This window comes from Thalassophryne amazonica, chromosome 6, assembly GCF_902500255.1.
Source record: "Thalassophryne amazonica chromosome 6, fThaAma1.1, whole genome shotgun sequence".
Lineage (NCBI taxonomy): Eukaryota > Metazoa > Chordata > Actinopteri > Batrachoidiformes > Batrachoididae > Thalassophryne > Thalassophryne amazonica.
In genome coordinates this window covers 24,532,149-24,550,718 of record NC_047108.1, presented here as the reverse complement: position 1 = coordinate 24,550,718, position 18,570 = coordinate 24,532,149, and the positions used below count along the sequence as shown (strand labels likewise).

The window sequence follows — 18,570 nt, the reverse complement described above, 5'->3', positions numbered from 1 at the left end:
TGTGTGTGTGTATATATGTATATATATATGTGTGTGTGATGTGCTCTTTGCCGATTTTAAAAATAATGCTAAAATACTGTCACCCATATGAGCATCCATCCATCCATCTTATATATATATATATATATATATATATATATATATATATATATATATAAGATGGATGGATGGATGCTCATATGGGTGACAGTATTTTAGCATTATTTTTAAAATCGGCAAAGAGCACATCTGCAGCTTCCATGAATGCTTCTTTTCCAATCTCACCATCCTTGAAAGATTTCTTTCCTTTTGCAAGAACATGACTGGCACGATAAGAAGCTATGTTTGCAGCCTTACTCTTGGTATTAGGCCTGGTGAAAACAGACGGTTGTGCTACTAGCTGACTTTTCAATTCCTGGACTTCTCGGGTGCTCAGAGCTAATTTAGCTGGGAAGTTTGCATCATAGCTCTTGTGAATCGTCTTGAAATGTTGACCCAAATTCCTTTTCTTTGGTAAAGCCACATTTGCATTGCAGATAAAACAAATGGACTTGGCATTCAAATAAACAAAAAAATAATCCTCCTCCCACTCTGAATGAAAATGATAAGTTTTAGATTTCTTAGAGACCAACGGAGAAGGCAGGTTTTTCTCCATAACCCTCACAGTTGCATTAATGCTGCTTTCTAAGGCCTTTGGGCACTTGAGTCTGGACATTTCTGCAGAGGCAGTACATTTATCTTTAAGACTTATATTGTGAAATGTTATGGAAGGACATGTTTTCTTTGGGTTGCATTTGACAGGGAAAGAAGCTCTTTGTGGTGAAGCAGCAGAACTGTGCTGAAAATTATGGAAACTGGACAAAAACGCAGAAAATGCTGCAAACACAAAATCACCATCATAGTACATCCCCATCGAGTGGGTGAAGGCTCCCCCAGAAACTTTTTGTAATCTGTGGATCTATTTGATGCTTTTTTCCTGAACAGTTTTTGCCGTGCACCTAATATATATGTTGCTCTTCTGAATTTTCTATACTATTATTGGACTGCACACATTCAAAAACTTTGTTTTTGGGTTGGATCACCTAATATTTTTTTGGTGTAAACTGGAGCTAACTGTTTGTAAGACAAGTTCAATTTTGGTTGGCCTTGCTTTAGTCATCCTTGCCTGTAAAAAAAAAAAAAAAAAACTCAATTTGCTGACAATCCTGTAGTGTTGAACACTCTTAAGATTTGGTATCAGTTTAAACGTCATTTCAGATTTCAGGCTGTCTCTTTTAGTGCCAGTTAACAACAATCATTTATTTGCTGCGGGTACAAGCAGCAGAAATGGGCTTCCTTAGGAGGGTGGCTGGTGTCTCCCTTAGAGATAGGTTGAGAAGCTCGGTTATCCGTGGGGAGCTCAGAGTAGAGCCGCTGCTCCTTTGTGTTGAAAGGAGTCATGCAAAGGAGCGTTTGGGCATTTGGTAAGGATGCCCCATTGGCGCCTCCCTAGGGAGGTGTTCCAGGCACGTCCATCTGGGAGGATACTAGGGATGCACTGATCCACAATTTTTCACTTCCGATCTGATACCTGAATTTGGATATCTGCCAATACCGATACTTTTCCGATCTGATACCAGAGCTCTGTTTGCTTTAATATAATTACTATCATTGTTGTTTTTATATAAGAATTTTCTTTAAAAGGAGACCTGAAAGTTGAGCTACAATTTGCCAGAAGGTGTATCTAAGAGGAAAGCCTAGATTTGGTGTTTTGATGAAAGAATTAAGTACTTTTATTTTTTATAGACTCTTATAGCCTTATTTTTATAAACTTAAAGAGTAAAGACAGCAATCTATGTCGGTCTGTCTCTCCTTCTCAATTTTCAATTTCAGTGAAGCTTTATTGATATGGGAGACATGTTTACATTGTCAAAGTGAGTGTTACAGAGTAAAAATTAAGTCCTCTGTATGTCTGTCTGTCTCGCTTTCTCTCTCCTTCTCTCTGTCCTCCTCCTCCTCAAAATGTTATCTTTGAAAGTCTGTCCACCTAATAAACATTACTACTCATGTGACTACATCCTCCTAAAACACACGTTTTAACTGTTTTAACATATTCACAGTCAAAGCCCACAAAAACACTGCAGAAAATTCAGTTTGTCCCCATTCATTTCAACAGAGGGCCTTGAGGGGTGTTACCCTACATGATGTCATCAAAGTCCACATTCCTCACAGTGTCATGTTTCTGAGCGTTTATCAGCAGCAGGTGAAATCAGGCTAAATTCCCCATGTTTATGACTTAAATCCTCAGGCGGCACGTCACCAAAAATAAAATGTAATAATAAATCAGTATTTCATAATTCTCTATTTACTCAAACGTTAATAGCATGTTAAGATCGCATGGGAAAAGGAACTGGGTATGCAAATGAAGGATGCATTGTGGGATAAAGCTATAGATAGCATTAGAACCACTTCCTCTTGTGCATGGCTTGGAATTTTTCTAAACCAAGACTTTCTGAAATATTACCTGAGATAGAAGACAAATGTGGACTGGGGTGGTGGCCAGGTGGTTTCATTGTGGAAGGTTCCTGGTTCAAACCCCTGCCACATTTCTCCTTGTAATGTGGAGTTGTGTCAGGAAGGCCATCCAGTGTAAAATTTGTGCCAATTCAAATGCTCTTCCTTTGTCCAAACCTCCATAGTTTTTGACTTAGTTTCTTTGGTATTATGTCAAAAGTTCTTGGAATTGCTCTGCAGCATGCCCTTTGGTAGCTATATGTGGGATCCCTGATAGTTCAGTTCCATTAGCCTCCATACAGAATGATATTTTAGTGTTTGCATCATTGATAGCGAGATGGACTATTTTGTTACATTGGTAATCAGTTACTTGTCCCTCTGTCTCTGAATGGTTAAAAGAACAATGCTTTTTGTAAATTGGAGAAAATTAAATATACAATGAGAGGATTCACTGGGAAGTTTTTTTTTTTTTTCTTTCAGAAATGGCAGCCTTTTATATCTTATTCTACCAAACTGCAGGTGTTGCCTGATTGAACTCTCATTTGCCACTGTTCACCACTGAAATGATGTGCCTGGTCTGACTAAGCCGGGGCTGGGTTGGGTTGGGGGTATGCAGTGTGTGGTTTTATTTGGTTTGAGTTTTACTGACTTTTTTTTTTCTGCCTTCCACCATATTGGTGTTTGTTTTGTTTTTTTTCTTATGTACTCAAAATGAAGAATTGTCTTTTTTCATATTCTTTTGTCAAACTGGTATTCTCTTAGTTAAAAAAAAGCAGGTGGTAAGCGTAGCACATTCATTGCTATGTTTTCACATTGTCAGTACACATGCAGAAATCTGGTGCATTTACTTTTGGCAATAAATTAGCTTGGGCTTGACCTTGTAAATATTTTGGTAAATGCTTGAATATATTTGTCACACTTTCCTTGTTCGGATGGGACACATTTTATGCAAGGTGGTGTTAAGTAGCGAATTTTTTTTTTTTTTTGTCTTTGTCTTTGTCTTTTTTTGTCCTGTCTGATTACGTTGTTTCAGTCATTTTTACAAACTGCTCCCATTTAAAGATTTCGTCACTTCAGCTTTCTGTAAAACCATCTGTAGAAATTACCACAGGTTACACATAAACTGTGTGAATAGATACATAGAGTGGGCACCACATGGACAGTGTAAGTGCAGACAGCGCACCTCTGCATTAAAATTAATAGATAAAGCAGCACACTAAGCATAAAGTCAGTGGGAATGGACCTGTTTTTGTGTTTGTGTGAGGTGGTCAGAGCAACTGCTCCACATCTCTGTGCACTGCTGCGTATCTCTGTCTAGAGTACAGACAGCCAAAATAAAAAAGTGGAGCCAAATGATAAAGCTTGATAAAAAAGAAACTAACTGCAGAGATAACGCCACAGTCAAAAACAAAGAGAAAGTTTCATAACTTTTGTTTAGGGTGGGGGATTCTTTATCATGAATGTGAGCCGTTGTGCTCATGTTTTTTGTTTTGTTTTGTTTTCTCTGCCCCAGTTGTAGCTGACATCCTGTGTGAGTTCCTGGAAGTTGCTATTCATCTCATCCTGTATGTCCGTGAAGTTTATCCCTCCGGCATATTTCAGAAGAGAAAGAAGTACAATGTTCCTGTACAGGTGCAAACAAATACATGTTTAATGGCTGGATTCTTGCACTTTTTAAAACTGGTTTACTTTGCTGCATCTCTGTCACATTTTTTAAATAATCTTTATTATTTTTTTTTTTTTTATTTTTTTTTTTTCTGTTCTTCTTCTTCAGATGTCATGTCACCCAGAGCTGAACCGGTACATCCAAGATACTCTTCACTGTGTAAAGCCACTTATTGAGAAGGTGAGGCTTCACCTGAAGCTGCAGATGTTGTAGGAAATGTGTCACATCTCTCGTCTGCGTTTTAAACACAACTAAATTCTGCTATTTCCTTTCCAGAATGATGCAGAGAAAGTGGTTGTGGTCATCATGGACAAAGAGCATCATCCAGTAGAGAGATTTGTGTTTGAGATTTCCCAGCCTCCATTGCTATCTATCAGGTTTTCTCCTAATGTTCAGTCATCAGTACAGATTTGTTTCTCTGCCATAGAGTTTGTAGAAAACATGAGTTTGTTGTGACACAAAGGGCCTGTGGGTTTGTTGCTGCAGCTCTGACACACTGCTGTCACATATTGGACAGCTGCTGAGGGCGTTCATCCTGAAGATCAGTGTGTGTGACGCTGTTCTGAATAATAACCCAGCAGGTAATGCCACTGACCATTTTTAAGAAAACACTGCCCTCTGTGGGATGAGTTTCTTAGGGCCCTGTCACACCTTGACAATTTAGCCAGCGTATGCCGACGTATGAAAAATGCGCAGAATATACAGGATATGTCAAATACGTTACGCAAATTTCACACCATGACAATTTAGCCAGCGTATGCTGACAGCTCCGTTTCCATCGACTGGTTCAGGTCAGTACGGTATGGTGCAGGTTGGAACAGTTAAGTTTGGCTTGGTTTGTGTTTCCACCGCCAGCAGAACCCTTTTGTTTGGCAGGCGGAACACTTAAGAGCCAATTTTTACAAGAGTCAGGCAAGCTGTGATAGTGACCAACTCAGATTTTGCTCAAACTTTGGTAACTGGATGCACCCTCCACCAAACGAACATACACCAAAAATTTTGCCCAAATTTCCTACGGTGACCTTGCCAGGGGTTATCAAAGTTCACACCCAGTATGGCCTAAAAACTGGAATTTGGGGAACAGGGAAGTTTTAGACGGCTCTTACATGAAATGCATTCAATTCCCCCAAAGTACTTTTGTCATCTAAGTATTATAGGAGGACAGTTCTTCAAAATAATCACCAATTTGGGTTGGGGAATTGACGCATTTACTATAGGGGCGCTTCAAGTTGGCGAATTTCTAGAAATACTCATATTTATGAAGGGTATTACTCATACGCTTTAATCCCCCAGCAGATTTTTATTGTATTAGAAAGGGCAATCGTTACCCTCTTTTAAAACAACAAAAAAATCAGTGTGGGATTGTATGCGTTGGCCACTAGCCGGTGCCATAGTGGTCAAATTTGTTTTTTTCATACAACCTTGGCGCCCTCTGTGGCCAATGCGTTAATGAATATCACAAACTGCATTTTTCAGAAGATTAACATGTATTGTGTTAATATCCATTGAAACATATTGGGGGGGGGGGGGGGGGGGGGGGGGGGGGGGGGGGGGGGGGGGTGGGGGGGGGTGCTCAATAAGAAATTACAATTATTTCACAAGATATTTACGGATTGAACATAAGAAATTAAGCTAGAAGCCAAGCAGTAAAATGACTTCCTAAGACAAGCACTGCCCCTTTTGTATTGTTTCAAGAATTAATTATGCAGTTATTATAGCTAACAATAAATGGCACCACTATCTGTGGCAAAATAGCTGATTCCTGTGCCAATAAAATGCTTTTTTTTTTTTATCAAAAACTGGCAAGTCCCCCAAAGATTTTCCAATTGATTTGTCTAAAAGGATTCGTCTCAACAGAAATGCAGTTTATGATCATTCATTAAACACATTGGTGAGCCAATGCATACAATCCCCCACTGATTTTTGTTGTTTTAAAGAGGGTAAGTCTTGTCCTTTCTAATACAATAAAAATCTTGCTTGGGGATTAAACGCGTATTGTGTAATAGCCTTCACAAATATGAGCATTTTTGAAAATTCCTCAACTTGAAGCACCCCCTATAGTCAATGCGTTCAATCCCCCAACCCAGATTAGTGATTATTTTGAAGAACTGTCCTCCTATAATACTTAAATTACAAAAGTACTTTGGGGGATTGAACGCATTTCATGTAAAAGCTGTACAAATCTTTCCTGTTCACCAAATTTCAGTTTAAGGCCATTCTGGGTGTGAACTTTGATGACCCCTGGTGAGGTCACCGTATGGAATTTGGCCAAACTTTTGGTGTATGTTTGTTTGGTGGTTGGTGCAATCCAGTTACCAAAGTTTGAGCAAAATCTGAGTTGGTCACTATCACAGCCCCATGTAAACTGCCTGATTCTTATAAAAATTGTCTCTTAAATATTGATGAGCATGTTATCTAGCATGTGTATGCTATCACGCGGCCTCGACCTTCCACATGGAGTCCAAACAGAGTCATTTTAAATGTAATTTAGTTTTGTCTTGATGGATCATAGGATTTATTTTCATCACATGCAGAATGCTGAAGAATCAGCTGATGTCTGTGGTAAAACGTGATGTGAATGAATGAGTCGCTGTGACTCATTCAAGCTTTAAAATAAGTTAATTTTCTTGTTGTGGCACAATGCACTGGCATTCTCTGGTTCAGGCTGAGAATACACAAAACACAGAGGGACTTGCTTTGAAAATGCTACATGTCTTCAGCCATGACAAGGGAAGAAAGTATTTTCAGATGTTGTTTTCCAAAATCGGGATGCTTTGTGGATACGTTTTTGTCATTGAAAACATTCTGAGCTGTTTGCATGAGGACTGTGTATGTAGAAAAGAGTATTACTTTTAAAAAATTCATAGAGTGCTTGGATATCAATCCCAGAGTTGCTGATGTGAACGTTTTTTCCCCACTGCAACAGGATGTTCATTTACAGTGTTTGGTACACACCAGGGAGGCTGCACACACGCAACATGAAAAAGTTCAAGTATCAAGGTGTGGTTTTAGAACACTTGAGGTCTACATGTAACGCAGGAACATTCTGCTGCGGACGTGGCTTGCTTATTTAGTGGTAATGTTTTAATGTTGCTATGGTATAGTTTATTGTGCATTTTTTTCCTCTGCAGGATTTTCCGTGGATTGTTGCAGATGAGCAAGAGGTCCATATGCAGGAGCCTCGATTGATCCCACTGAAGACTATGACTTCTGACATCGTAAAAGTGAGTAGATCTTCTCACAACAGATGGAACATAAGTGTGTTAAGCCTGTTATCTGGGACTCCTATTGTAAAATAAAATAAACAGTTATTAAGCAAATAGAGTAGCTCCTCACCCCATCTCTAACAAGAGCAACCACAGATTTGTGACGTCTGCCAAGGGTTGACAAAGACTCAAAATAAAAGATAGGTCATTCACATCGTGGCCCGGACTTTACCTGGATGAGTCTTCCACAACACAATCCAGTAATTGCATACTGATCTAGAATGAGCCAACTGATCAAGATGTTGCAATCTGATATTTAATTCACAAACTGAAACAAAATGGTGTCTTCCTGATCTTGGTTTTACATTGTGATGTCATGTGTTTCTGCTGAAGAACCTGCATATTGATCCGGACCACTCCCATGGTCTTCCTTTGCACAATAGCTGCATGTGATTTAAATTTTGTCAAGGTCCATCAAGCAGATTTGAGATGATCCTTGAAATGGTGAAAATTTAAGAAATGGTACAGAATGATAAACTTGATCCTGATCCACTCCAAAATTTAATGGTCTTCCATGGCCCAAAATCTATCTATAGTGAAAATTTTATCCAAATTTGTGCAGTAATTTTGAGGTAATCCTTAAAGCCTATAAAGTGAAATCCTGAGCCAGAATCCAGATCAGCTCCAAAATTCATTGGAGTCTTCCCTGCCCTAATATCAGTGGTGGGCACAGCTAACCAAAACATTGGCTTCGATAACTGCTAATCAGCTAACTGAAAAGTTGACTTTTAAACCGATAAAGCATAGGGTGTGGATTAGAGTGAAAGAAGGAACAAACGGTATACAAATCAAAAACATGGAGGACCTTACGAAATACAGACCTGAATAGACAATCAAATATAACATCTGTTGGTAATTGGACCAACAAAAAATCAGATCAAACATGGAAACAGAGGATAAAATATATGACATAGACACTAATATTGATGAAAGTATATTTGACTTAAAAACGATTGGTTGTGAGTATTATACAGTAGAACAGCTGAATAGTGAAAAAATTGCAGAAGATACCCTGTCACTCATACATATAAACAGTCGAAGCTTGTATTGTAAAATGTCACAAATAAAAGATTATTTAAATCAGTTTAAAAATAGATTTAGTATTGTTGCAATCACTGAATCTTGGCTTAAAGATGATCTCATGGATGAAGTTCAAATGGAGGGATATGAGCTGTATTTTGTAAACAGAAGATATAAAAAAGGCGGTGGTATTGCTCTGTATACAAAAACAGATCTGATGTGTACAATTGTTGAAGAAATGACAATTATGAATGATGTCATAGAAATTGTAACAGTGGAACTTGTACATGAAACATCTAAGAATATTTTAATTAGTTGTGTATACAGAGCACCAGATTCTTGTGTTGTGAAATTTATAGATAAAATAATTGAATTATTCCATCAAATTAAAAACAAAACACTTTTTATGTGTGGGGACTTTAATATTAACATAGAAAGCTCCAGCTGCCAAAGATTAAGTGATTTTGTGAATACAATATATAGTTTGGGGTTATTCCCCTTGATAACAAAACCAACCAGAATTACATCGCAAAGTGCAACGGTAATTGATAATATATTTACAAACAGAACAGATGAAATTATTAAGAATGGGATCTTCATGACAGATATTAGCGACCATTTACCAATTTTTTCAATATTTAAATATAAAAATAGGTACAACAAAAAAACTGATATAAACTTTAAAAGAGATAAGTCAGTAAAAGCCTTAGAGGCATTAAAATATGACCTTAAAAATCAAAACTGGGAAGAAGTTTATGTCAGTGATGTTAATGTAGCATATAACTCATTTATGAAAATATTGATGAAATCATACAATAAAAATTGTAAATTAATTGAAATTAGTAAGAAAAGAGTAAATAAACCATGGCTGACAAAGGGAATAAAAAATGCTTGTGCAAAGAAAAACTATTTATACAGGTGCTTTTTAAAATTGCAAACAAAGGAATCAGAACATAAATACAAAAAATATAAAAATAAACTATTAACAATAATTAGGAAACAAAAAAAAAGATTATTACAGTGAAAAACTAAATAAGAGTAAAGATAATATGAGGGTAACATGGGGAATTATAAAAAGTGTGATTGATAGTGATGGAACGAAAGAAACTATTCCAAATTACTTTGTTAAGGAAAATAAAGAGATATATGATATAAAAGAAGTTGCAAATGGGTTTAATGATTATTTTTCAAATGTAGGGTCAAGTCTGGTGGGAAATAAACCAATAATAGAAGATAAATTATGTACATTGGTAAATACGGTCAATAGTATTTTCCTGGACAATGTGGAAAAAGATGAAATAAGAAATATTGTAAAAAAAACTGTGTAAGCAAAAGATCAACTGACCATGAAGATTTAGACATGATGACTGTAAAAAGTATAATAGAAATTGTTATTGAACCATTTACTTATATTTGTAATCTGTCTCTGTCAACTGGGGTTTTTCCAGATGAAATGAAAATTGCTAAGGTAGTCCCATTATATAAAAATGGAGACAAACATAATTTTTCTAATTACAGGCCAGTATCATTGCTTCCACAGTTTTCTAAAATTATGGAAAAAGTTTTTGTAACAAGATTGGATAAATTTATTGAGAAACATCATATTTTAAATAATGCTCAGTATGGATTCAGAACAAAACATTCGACAGCTATGGCAATTATGGAACTAATAGAGAAAATATCAACAACAATAGATAATGATTATTTTGTAAGTATTTTTATTGACCTGAAAAAGGCTTTTGATGTTATAGACCACTCAAGATTGCTCCACAAGTTACAACAATATGGAATAAGAGGTGTTGCACATCAGTGGGTAAAAAGCTACTTAGAAAATAGAAAACAGTTTGTTCAGATAAATAATACCAAATCAGAATTGTGTAACATTATTTATGGAGTACCACAAGGATCGGTACTTGGACCCAAACTGTTTATTTTGTATATCAATGATTTTGTGAATGTATCCAATGTGCTTGGCAGCATTTTATTTGCTGATGATACAACGCTGTTTTACTCTGGATCAGATATACAGGAAGTAGCACAAGTGATAAATACAGAGTTGGAAAAAGTTAAACATTGGTTTGATATAAACAGATTGTCACTAAATATTAATAAGACAAATTTCATATTGTTTAATGATAGAGCGAAAGAAAATAATGTGTCATTACAAATAGATGGAATGGATATACAAAGGGTAAAAGAAATGACATTTTTAGGAGTCATGATTGATGAAGATCTTACATGGAAGTCACACATAAATTACATAAAAGGAAAAATAGCAAAAGCCATTGCTGTTTTGCATAAAGTAAAATATTCATTAAATAGTTATGGTTTATTAACATTGTACAATTCATTGATTGTCCCATATTTAACTTACTGTGTAGAAATCTGGGGATCAACATATACAACCTATATACAACCTTTATTTATTTTGCAGAAAAGAGCTTTAAAAGTGATTAGTAACAGTGGTTTTAGAGATCCATCTAATCCATTGTTTATTAAGTATAGGGTACTTAAATTTCATGATTTAGTTGATTTGAAAATATTACAAACGATGTACCAAGTTAATAAAAATATTTTACCAACAAACATTCAAAATATGTTTGAAAAAAGAGTAAGTAGTTATAAATTGAAAGGAATAGAAGTCTTTAAAAAACCAAGATTTAGAACCAAAGTAAAGGAAAGGAGTATTGCAGTAAATGGTGTCAAATTATGGAACAATCTTAATAAAGAAATTAAAGAATTAAGGTCGCTTAAATTATTTAAAAAACATATTAAATTAGATGTATTAAGTAAGTATGAAACTATGAAGTAAGTCAGTGGGCTGCAAGAAAGTCAAAAAAAAAAGAAAAAGTAAACTGTTAATAATGTTTGGAGTGTCTTAAGTTTAAATGTAACCTGTCAGTGATGTAATCTATTAATTTCTGGTCATAATTATGAAATGGGTCAGTGGTATGTGACAAGTTAAAGAAATGCAATCTGTTAAATAATGTTGACTATGATGCTGTATATTGAAAGATTGTATTGTTAAAAGGGGCAGAAATCATAAGACTTGTTCTTCTTTCTGCTCCTTTTCATTCTGGTATTGTGGTGCTTTTGTTTTTTGCTTTTCTGTTTTTCTTTTAAATGAATGAAATAAATATTAAAAAGAAAGAAAAAGAAAAGAAAGAAAAAAATTTAGCGGAAGCTACAGCTAACCGCTAACTTTCAGTATTGTTTCCGGTACACTCTCAGCTACTGACAAGCTGGTTTTGAGTTTAAGCACCGCCAGTGCTTCTAATTCAAAGACAGTCATAAACCCAACACAATCAATGAGTCTATGTGCGCCCTGCTCACTGCTGTAAGGAAGAGGCATTTACATTCATAGCATACAGAGGTCCTGACATGAGGCAGAAGTCCTCAAAAGGAAAGCAGGTTTGACTTATGGTTTTGATTTATAAACCAAATTAATCCAGATAGTTTGCCTACATTAATGTCAACAAAGTCATTTGTACAAAGTGAAAATGTAACACATATCTTTTCATTTTAAAATAATGCACTAATTCTGAAGTTTTGAACATTAACAAACCAGGCTGGAGGTCATGACGTTGTGGAAGTCGTGACTGGAGGCTGGAGGTCGTGACTCACCACATGATGGCGGGTTCCACCAACAAACACTTCTTGTTTACTTTCAGGTCCATCATAGCCCAATTTCTCATATAAATCCTGGAACATACAGTGAACACTGCACTACACAAAAGAAAGCATCTGCATTATATTTCTCCCTTTATTTTGATAATTATGGGGAAGGGCAAAGTATAATTAAGGCATAATTACTGCTGTTCCCTAAAGGGGGCTCTGTCAAACCTGACAACGCAACTCGCTTACGGCATTGTTTACAACACCATCACATTTGACCGCAGTGCACGCTTGCAGCCAGGTCACTTAGCTCCACTAGCCAGCGTGAGATGCATGCACAAAATGGATAGATTTCTAATTCAAAAAGGGCAAAAACAAACACAAAAATGAGATGGACAGACACACAGTGTTGTAATGAATAGTGAGGAAAATGAGTCTGAGGAAGCAGCAAACGAAAATCAACATGAAGAAGCCGGAGAGGGGACGAGCAGGCAAACGTCAGGTGTTCCCAGTAAAAAACGAAAGGTGCAAAGCATACAAGATGAGCACAGGAAATTTCAAGGGAAGTGGACAGACGAATTCTTATTTGTTCTTCATGGCTTCACTTTGTGAGCAGTAAAATCTTATCCACAGGACAACCTCCACTGCAGAGCATTTAACACAAACATCCTTTGAGATAGCGTGGATTTTGACGTGGGCCAAAAAAACGTTCTCAGACTCAACTGCTTTTTGGCTTCAGCAGAAATACTGTTCACAGACTTTGACAACAAGGACGTGATCCTTAAACAAATAAAAGGATTGTAGTTGTCTGATTCAACAATCATGTGGCGAATGGAAGACATCGGAAAGGACGTACGTGACCAGTTGGCTGATCTGCGCGCCGCACCTTGTTTCAGCACTGCAGTGGACGAAAGCACAGACGTCACCGATGTTGCTCAGCTGTGCATTTGAGTGAGGTTCCCAAAAGAAAACTCTTTTTGAGAGAAAATGTTGTGCTTACTACCACTCTACGGCCAAACAAGAGGAGAGGATCTCCTGAAGGTACTTTTGGTATTTTTTGAGGAAAATCATCTCAGCTGGTCCAAACTTGCAAGTGTGTGTACTGATGAAGTGTGTGTACTGATGGTGCGCGGCAAAGAGAAGGGTCTTGTTGGCCTCATGAAAAAAAGAGATGAAATGCCCAATTTCATCAGCTTCCACTGCATCACCCGTCAGGAGGCACTGGTATCGAAGCTCAGAAACAATGAATTCCAAAATGTGACGCAAAGGGTCGTGCATGTGGTCAGTTACATTGTTTCAAGAGCACCAAATCAGACAGTTAATTCAAGATGGTTGTCCCATGGAAAGGTGCTGGAGTGGTTCCTCAGCCTCCTTCCTGAAATCAACACTTTCTTGGGCAGCAAGTAGAAATACCAGCCAGAGTTGAAAGACCCACACTGCATCATACAGCTGGGCCTCCTAAAGCTACGTTTACACCTAACAAGGACAAGTCACGAATGTGATGATTCGGGGCAGAGGTGTCAGGTGTCCTCAGGAACTGTCGCAACCTGCGTTACAATTAATGGCACATGTCATTGGCGAATTATTACGAACCATTGCTCACAGTCAATAATATTGTCCCGCTCTGTTGCGTGTTTTTGTGCGCAACATTCTGTCAGGAATGTTGTAAATTTGGTAAATTATCTCTGCACACACACACACACACACACCCCATATTCAACCTACAGTCATCTGCTGAACCATTCACTTTGCTCCATATTGCTCCTCAACACCCAGATGAATCCACAGCAGAACTTTGTGATTGCAAGCTTACTTGGGCTCTGTGCCATAGAGTTGCGCAGAAAGGAGGAGGAGGAGATGGAGAGAACCAGACTAGAGGATGCTCAGACTCTCCCGGTCATCAGGCACAACAGCAGGTGGAACACCTGCAGGAGCGTCCTGAGGAGCATCAGCGGGAAGTGTGGAACGACACTTGGCGTCACTGTTCCTCTTTGGCATACTGCATCAATGAAACTGAATGCGGTGCAGCAGGGTTTAATTGTGCGCACATGAGAGAAGTGATTCATAGTGGCACACAGTGAAATGTGACACTGCGTTACAATTTGTGTCCAAACTTGACAGTTCCATGTCAATTTGTAGACAAGTGAGAGTATGGGCTCCAAGAACTATCACAGGAACCACTATGAACGCTGTCATGCTCTATTAAAGCTCACCACTAATCAAGACGGATCAACACGCTCAGTTGCGACCTCCATGACATGAGACGAAATGAGGGTGGTGCGTGACAATCATGGAAGATTTTTTTTGACAGCCACAAACATGCTCCATGAATATCATGCACCAACATGCACTGTTAAGAAACCTATTCAGATGGCGTTAAGTCACGTTAAGAATGTCAGGAATGTGCCACAAATGACAGAAAAGATAAGATAAGAAAAGCCTTTATTCATCCCTCAGTGAGGAAATTTCAGTGTCACATCGCAGCATAGAACAGTAGGAATAGACAGAAGGGCATACAATAAAACAAACAAGTATCTCTTAAAAACAAGAACTAAAAAAGCACTGAGTGCTGGGTAAAGCTAAGGCTACCATTGTTCAGTTCAGTGCTGCACTGCCGGGATGATATACACTGTCAGTATGTGAGAGTGATCAGATAAAATGACTTCAGCGTGAAATGTATGATAAGTTACTCTGATATTTACAATATGGACAGGTTAATATATAAGTACTATATATATGTAATATGTAGTGTAATATATGTAAAGTGACTTGAGTGCACCATAAGTTAAATTATTGCACCTAATAAATACAGCAGGTAATGACATGATTTGTCCTGATTGCTATGGTTACCACAGTTATAGCATTGATCGTTGTACAGTCTGACAGCAGCCGGGAGAAACGACCTGCGGAATCTCTCCCTCACACAGCGAGGGTGGATGAGTCTGTCACTGAAACTGCTCTCCAGAGCAGACAGAACGTCCTGCAGGGGGTGACACTTGTGGTCCAGCATAGATGTAAGTTTAGCCAGGACACTCCTGTCCCCCACCTCCTGCACAGAGTCCAGAGGATAGCCCAGGACAGAGCAGGATTTCCTGATGATCTTATCCAGTCTTTTCCTGTCCCTCTCTGTGATGCTGCTGCTCCAGCAGACCACACCGTACAGGATGGCAGATGCCACCACAGAGTCATAGAAGGTCCTCAGGAGTGGCCCCCTCACTCCAAACGACCTCAGCCTCCTCAGGAGGTAGAGGCGGCTCTGACATTCATAAAAAAAAACGACATTCATAACACGTCCTCCCTATGTGTGAACGCTGCATTACTGACATCACCTGAACGCTCTCAACTTGCAGCTTCAAGGGGGAGACGAGCTTCCGAGTGACATGCTGAAGACAGAGCATTCCAAAACAAAATAACTGCTCGGTGGATACCTGACAGAGGGAGGGGAGGTGATGGTCTAGTGGTTAAGGTGTTGGGCTTGAGACCAGAAGATCATTGGTTCAAATCCCCGCCTGACTAGAAAATCACTAAGGGCCCCTGGACACGGTCTTTAATCCCCTATTGCTCCCGGTGTGTACTACGCACCTTGTATGGCAGCACCCTGACATTGGGGTGAATGTGAGGCATAATTGTAAAGCGCTTTGACCGTCTGATGCTGATGGAAAAGCGCTATATAAATGATAATTTGACAGCCGTTGATCATTTCACGGGTTTGCATATGCAGGTCATCAAGGTAATGGTTCTGTTATTATGTGTTTATACTTCAAAGTTGGGGGATTTATCAAAATGGCTTTACTTGTGTGTCAATGAGTCTCCTCGGTGCACCGCTTCCTAAACCATTTGTTGTATTTCAGTCAAACTTCACAGAGTGGTATTACGCCATATGAAGATGTGCAAGAAGGAAAATAATTCTGGTTTATTTGTCAGTTACATAAACAGAAGCGAATCAGTTTGTTACTACTTGTTTCAACACATAAGATTTATTAACACTACTGGAGAGGGTTATCTTTTTGTGAGCTCGCTCACAGATCTGTTGTTTCTGTTTAATTTAAATTTCTGAATATTCTTTCTTGTAATAATTTTGTTCTGACCTCAGTTTGGTCTTTCTTGACTGGTTTGTGTTGTAGCTGAGAAGATTCTGGTTTACTTTCCAGATGCAGCTCTATGTGGAAGAGAGGGCCCAGAAAACATAGGTCCTCCTGCCTCTGCAAAAATGAGGAGCGCCATGTTCTGCAGGAACCAACACTGATGCCTCCACAACCACCTTCTCAAACTGCAAATTTGTTCTTTAAGGTGTGCAGATGAAGTACACAGCATTTCTTTTGGAGTGGGCTTTGATATCAGCCATTATGCTACATGAGTGATATTTTATTGGAAATCAATCCAGAATGTTTTTCTTCTGACATCACATTCCATACATATATGGACAAATGTTTTTACAGCCATTCTGGATTTCAGAGTGGAAATGGATGCTTTTCCAAGATGGCAATAAAATGTTCAAATGGAATATAGAGCTTGTTAATACCATATATCAGCTAATCACACTAAAACTCTGAAACCTGGGCTGCGATGTGTTTTTATGTTTCTCTTTGGACTGACAGCATGCTTCTCAGTGTAGACATGAAGAAGTGGTCTTTTTCTCTTGGTCAAGGTTCAAAGGTCAGGTCATCTCTCTGCTGATGGTCTGAGACACCGGCCACAGTGAGAATGTTTTTGATGTTTACCAATATGAAATGAAAATCACGTATTTCATTTTGCACCCAGAGTTCATGTTCTATGGTCCAGGTTTTGTTGTGACAAGCAGTGCTCGTCTTACTGCTTCATATGTGAACACTCTTAAGTGGTAATAAACATCTTTATACATCACCATAACGTGACAATGTTCTCTTTCTTGCATAGCGCAGTTGGACTCATCTTTCCTTAGATAGGGGAAGGGTGCACACTTTGCATCATTGTTGCATTAAATTGATAAATGTCCCATTGGTTCCTACAAGTTTTGGGGCCACAGGTGCTGCCAATCTTGCCAGTATTTCCTCTGCTTAAGCCGCACAATTATAACCGCTGCTGATTTAGTTCAGAAGGGTAGGTTCATATTATAGCTAGCCTCATGGATTTTCATTTGTCTCTGTCCCCGGCTAGGCCACAAATATTTTGTTAATAAGTTTGATGAAAAATAATTAATTTAGATGTTGGTATTGAAAATCTTACTCGGCGTCAGCTGATGGCAAAGCAACATATGTGCGACTTGGACTATCAATAAGGTACCCTGTCTAACTCAACCTGAACCCTTTTATAATAAAAATAAAACCCTACCCCAGACAATGCAAAAACTACTCTTAGACGTTATCCTGTCTTCTTATTGATCCACTTCCAATTCCACACGCAGTGCAGTCTTGTTTTTTTCTTGTGTCCAAGTGTGGATCATGACCTAAAAAGGAAATATCATACAAAGCCACCATCCTGTCTATACTGCACATGTCACCCCTGCTTCAATGAGAAAACCAAACTTGGCCTCGTCCCCTGATTGCCCACAAGAAAAACAACTTGGCCTTGTCTCAGTTACATGAATCATCAGAAAAATAGAAAAACATGTTTTCACATCCCGTCTCAATACTGGTTTATTAGCACATTTTAGCGCGCCAAGGCACAGTGTTTTTTTTCTGGTCACGATAGAAAGACCAGTCAGCATAAGAAAAAGAAAATGTAACTAATAAAGAATAAAATCAACATTTTTACAGGTGTGAAACAAAACTGAGGGCGCCATCTAGTGGAGAAATTAACACATGACACTGGCAAAAGAAAGAGTTAAAACCAGGCTCTGACAGAAATCCTGGCATTGATGTCTTCTTCCGGGGGCTGACACACAATATCCAGGACCAGCTCATAGTCGTGGACCTCCCCAAAGACCTTGACGAGCTCATTGCGCTCTCCATCTGGACCGACTGGCATCTCCAAGATCATCCCTGCCGAGCAGCTCGGTTACATAACTGATGCTCCGCCACGCCTCCCATCCATTCGTCCTCTTCCAGCCACGTCAGAGCAGAATCACCGCATCACAGTGCTGACGAGCCCATGCAACTGGGTTGCACCCGTCTGTCTTCCGACGAGTCATGATGCCGTCGAGAGAATGGACTCTGAAATATTATTCTGGCTAAATTATTCTCTGAAAATTCGTCAGTTTCTGTGTCAGCTTTTGTTGACCCCTTCTGGTCACTACGAATATTCAGTCATGCCTGCTGGCCTCACCAATGCTGCAGTTTTCTAGAACTTACACTCAACAAAAATATAAACGCAACACTTTTGGTTTTGCTCCCATTTTGTATGAGATGAACTCAAAGATCTAAAACTTTTTCCACATACACAATATCACCATTTCCCTCAAATATTGTTCACAAACCAGTCTAAATCTGTGATAGTGAGCACTTCTCCTTTGCTGAGATAATCCATCCCACCTCACAGGTGTGCCATATCAAGATGCTGATTAGACACCATGATTAGTGCACAGGTGTGCCTTAGACTGTCACAATAAAAGCC

General features: G+C 38.6%; 1 protein-coding gene across 1 annotated transcript in view; it reads left to right on the top strand.

Moving 5' to 3' along the window:
- mad2l2 (mitotic arrest deficient 2 like 2) overlaps positions 1–16,229 on the top strand; it is a 19,211-nt gene extending 2,982 nt beyond the window's left edge. The window contains 8 exon segments of the mRNA XM_034171901.1: positions 3,986–4,104; positions 4,247–4,318; positions 4,415–4,515; positions 4,625–4,719; positions 7,065–7,081; positions 7,083–7,160; positions 7,270–7,362; positions 16,191–16,229. Coding sequence (XP_034027792.1) covers positions 3,986–4,104; positions 4,247–4,318; positions 4,415–4,515; positions 4,625–4,719; positions 7,065–7,081; positions 7,083–7,160; positions 7,270–7,362; positions 16,191–16,229 — 614 coding nt within the window.
- The last annotated feature ends 2,341 nt before the right edge of the window (positions 16,230–18,570 follow it).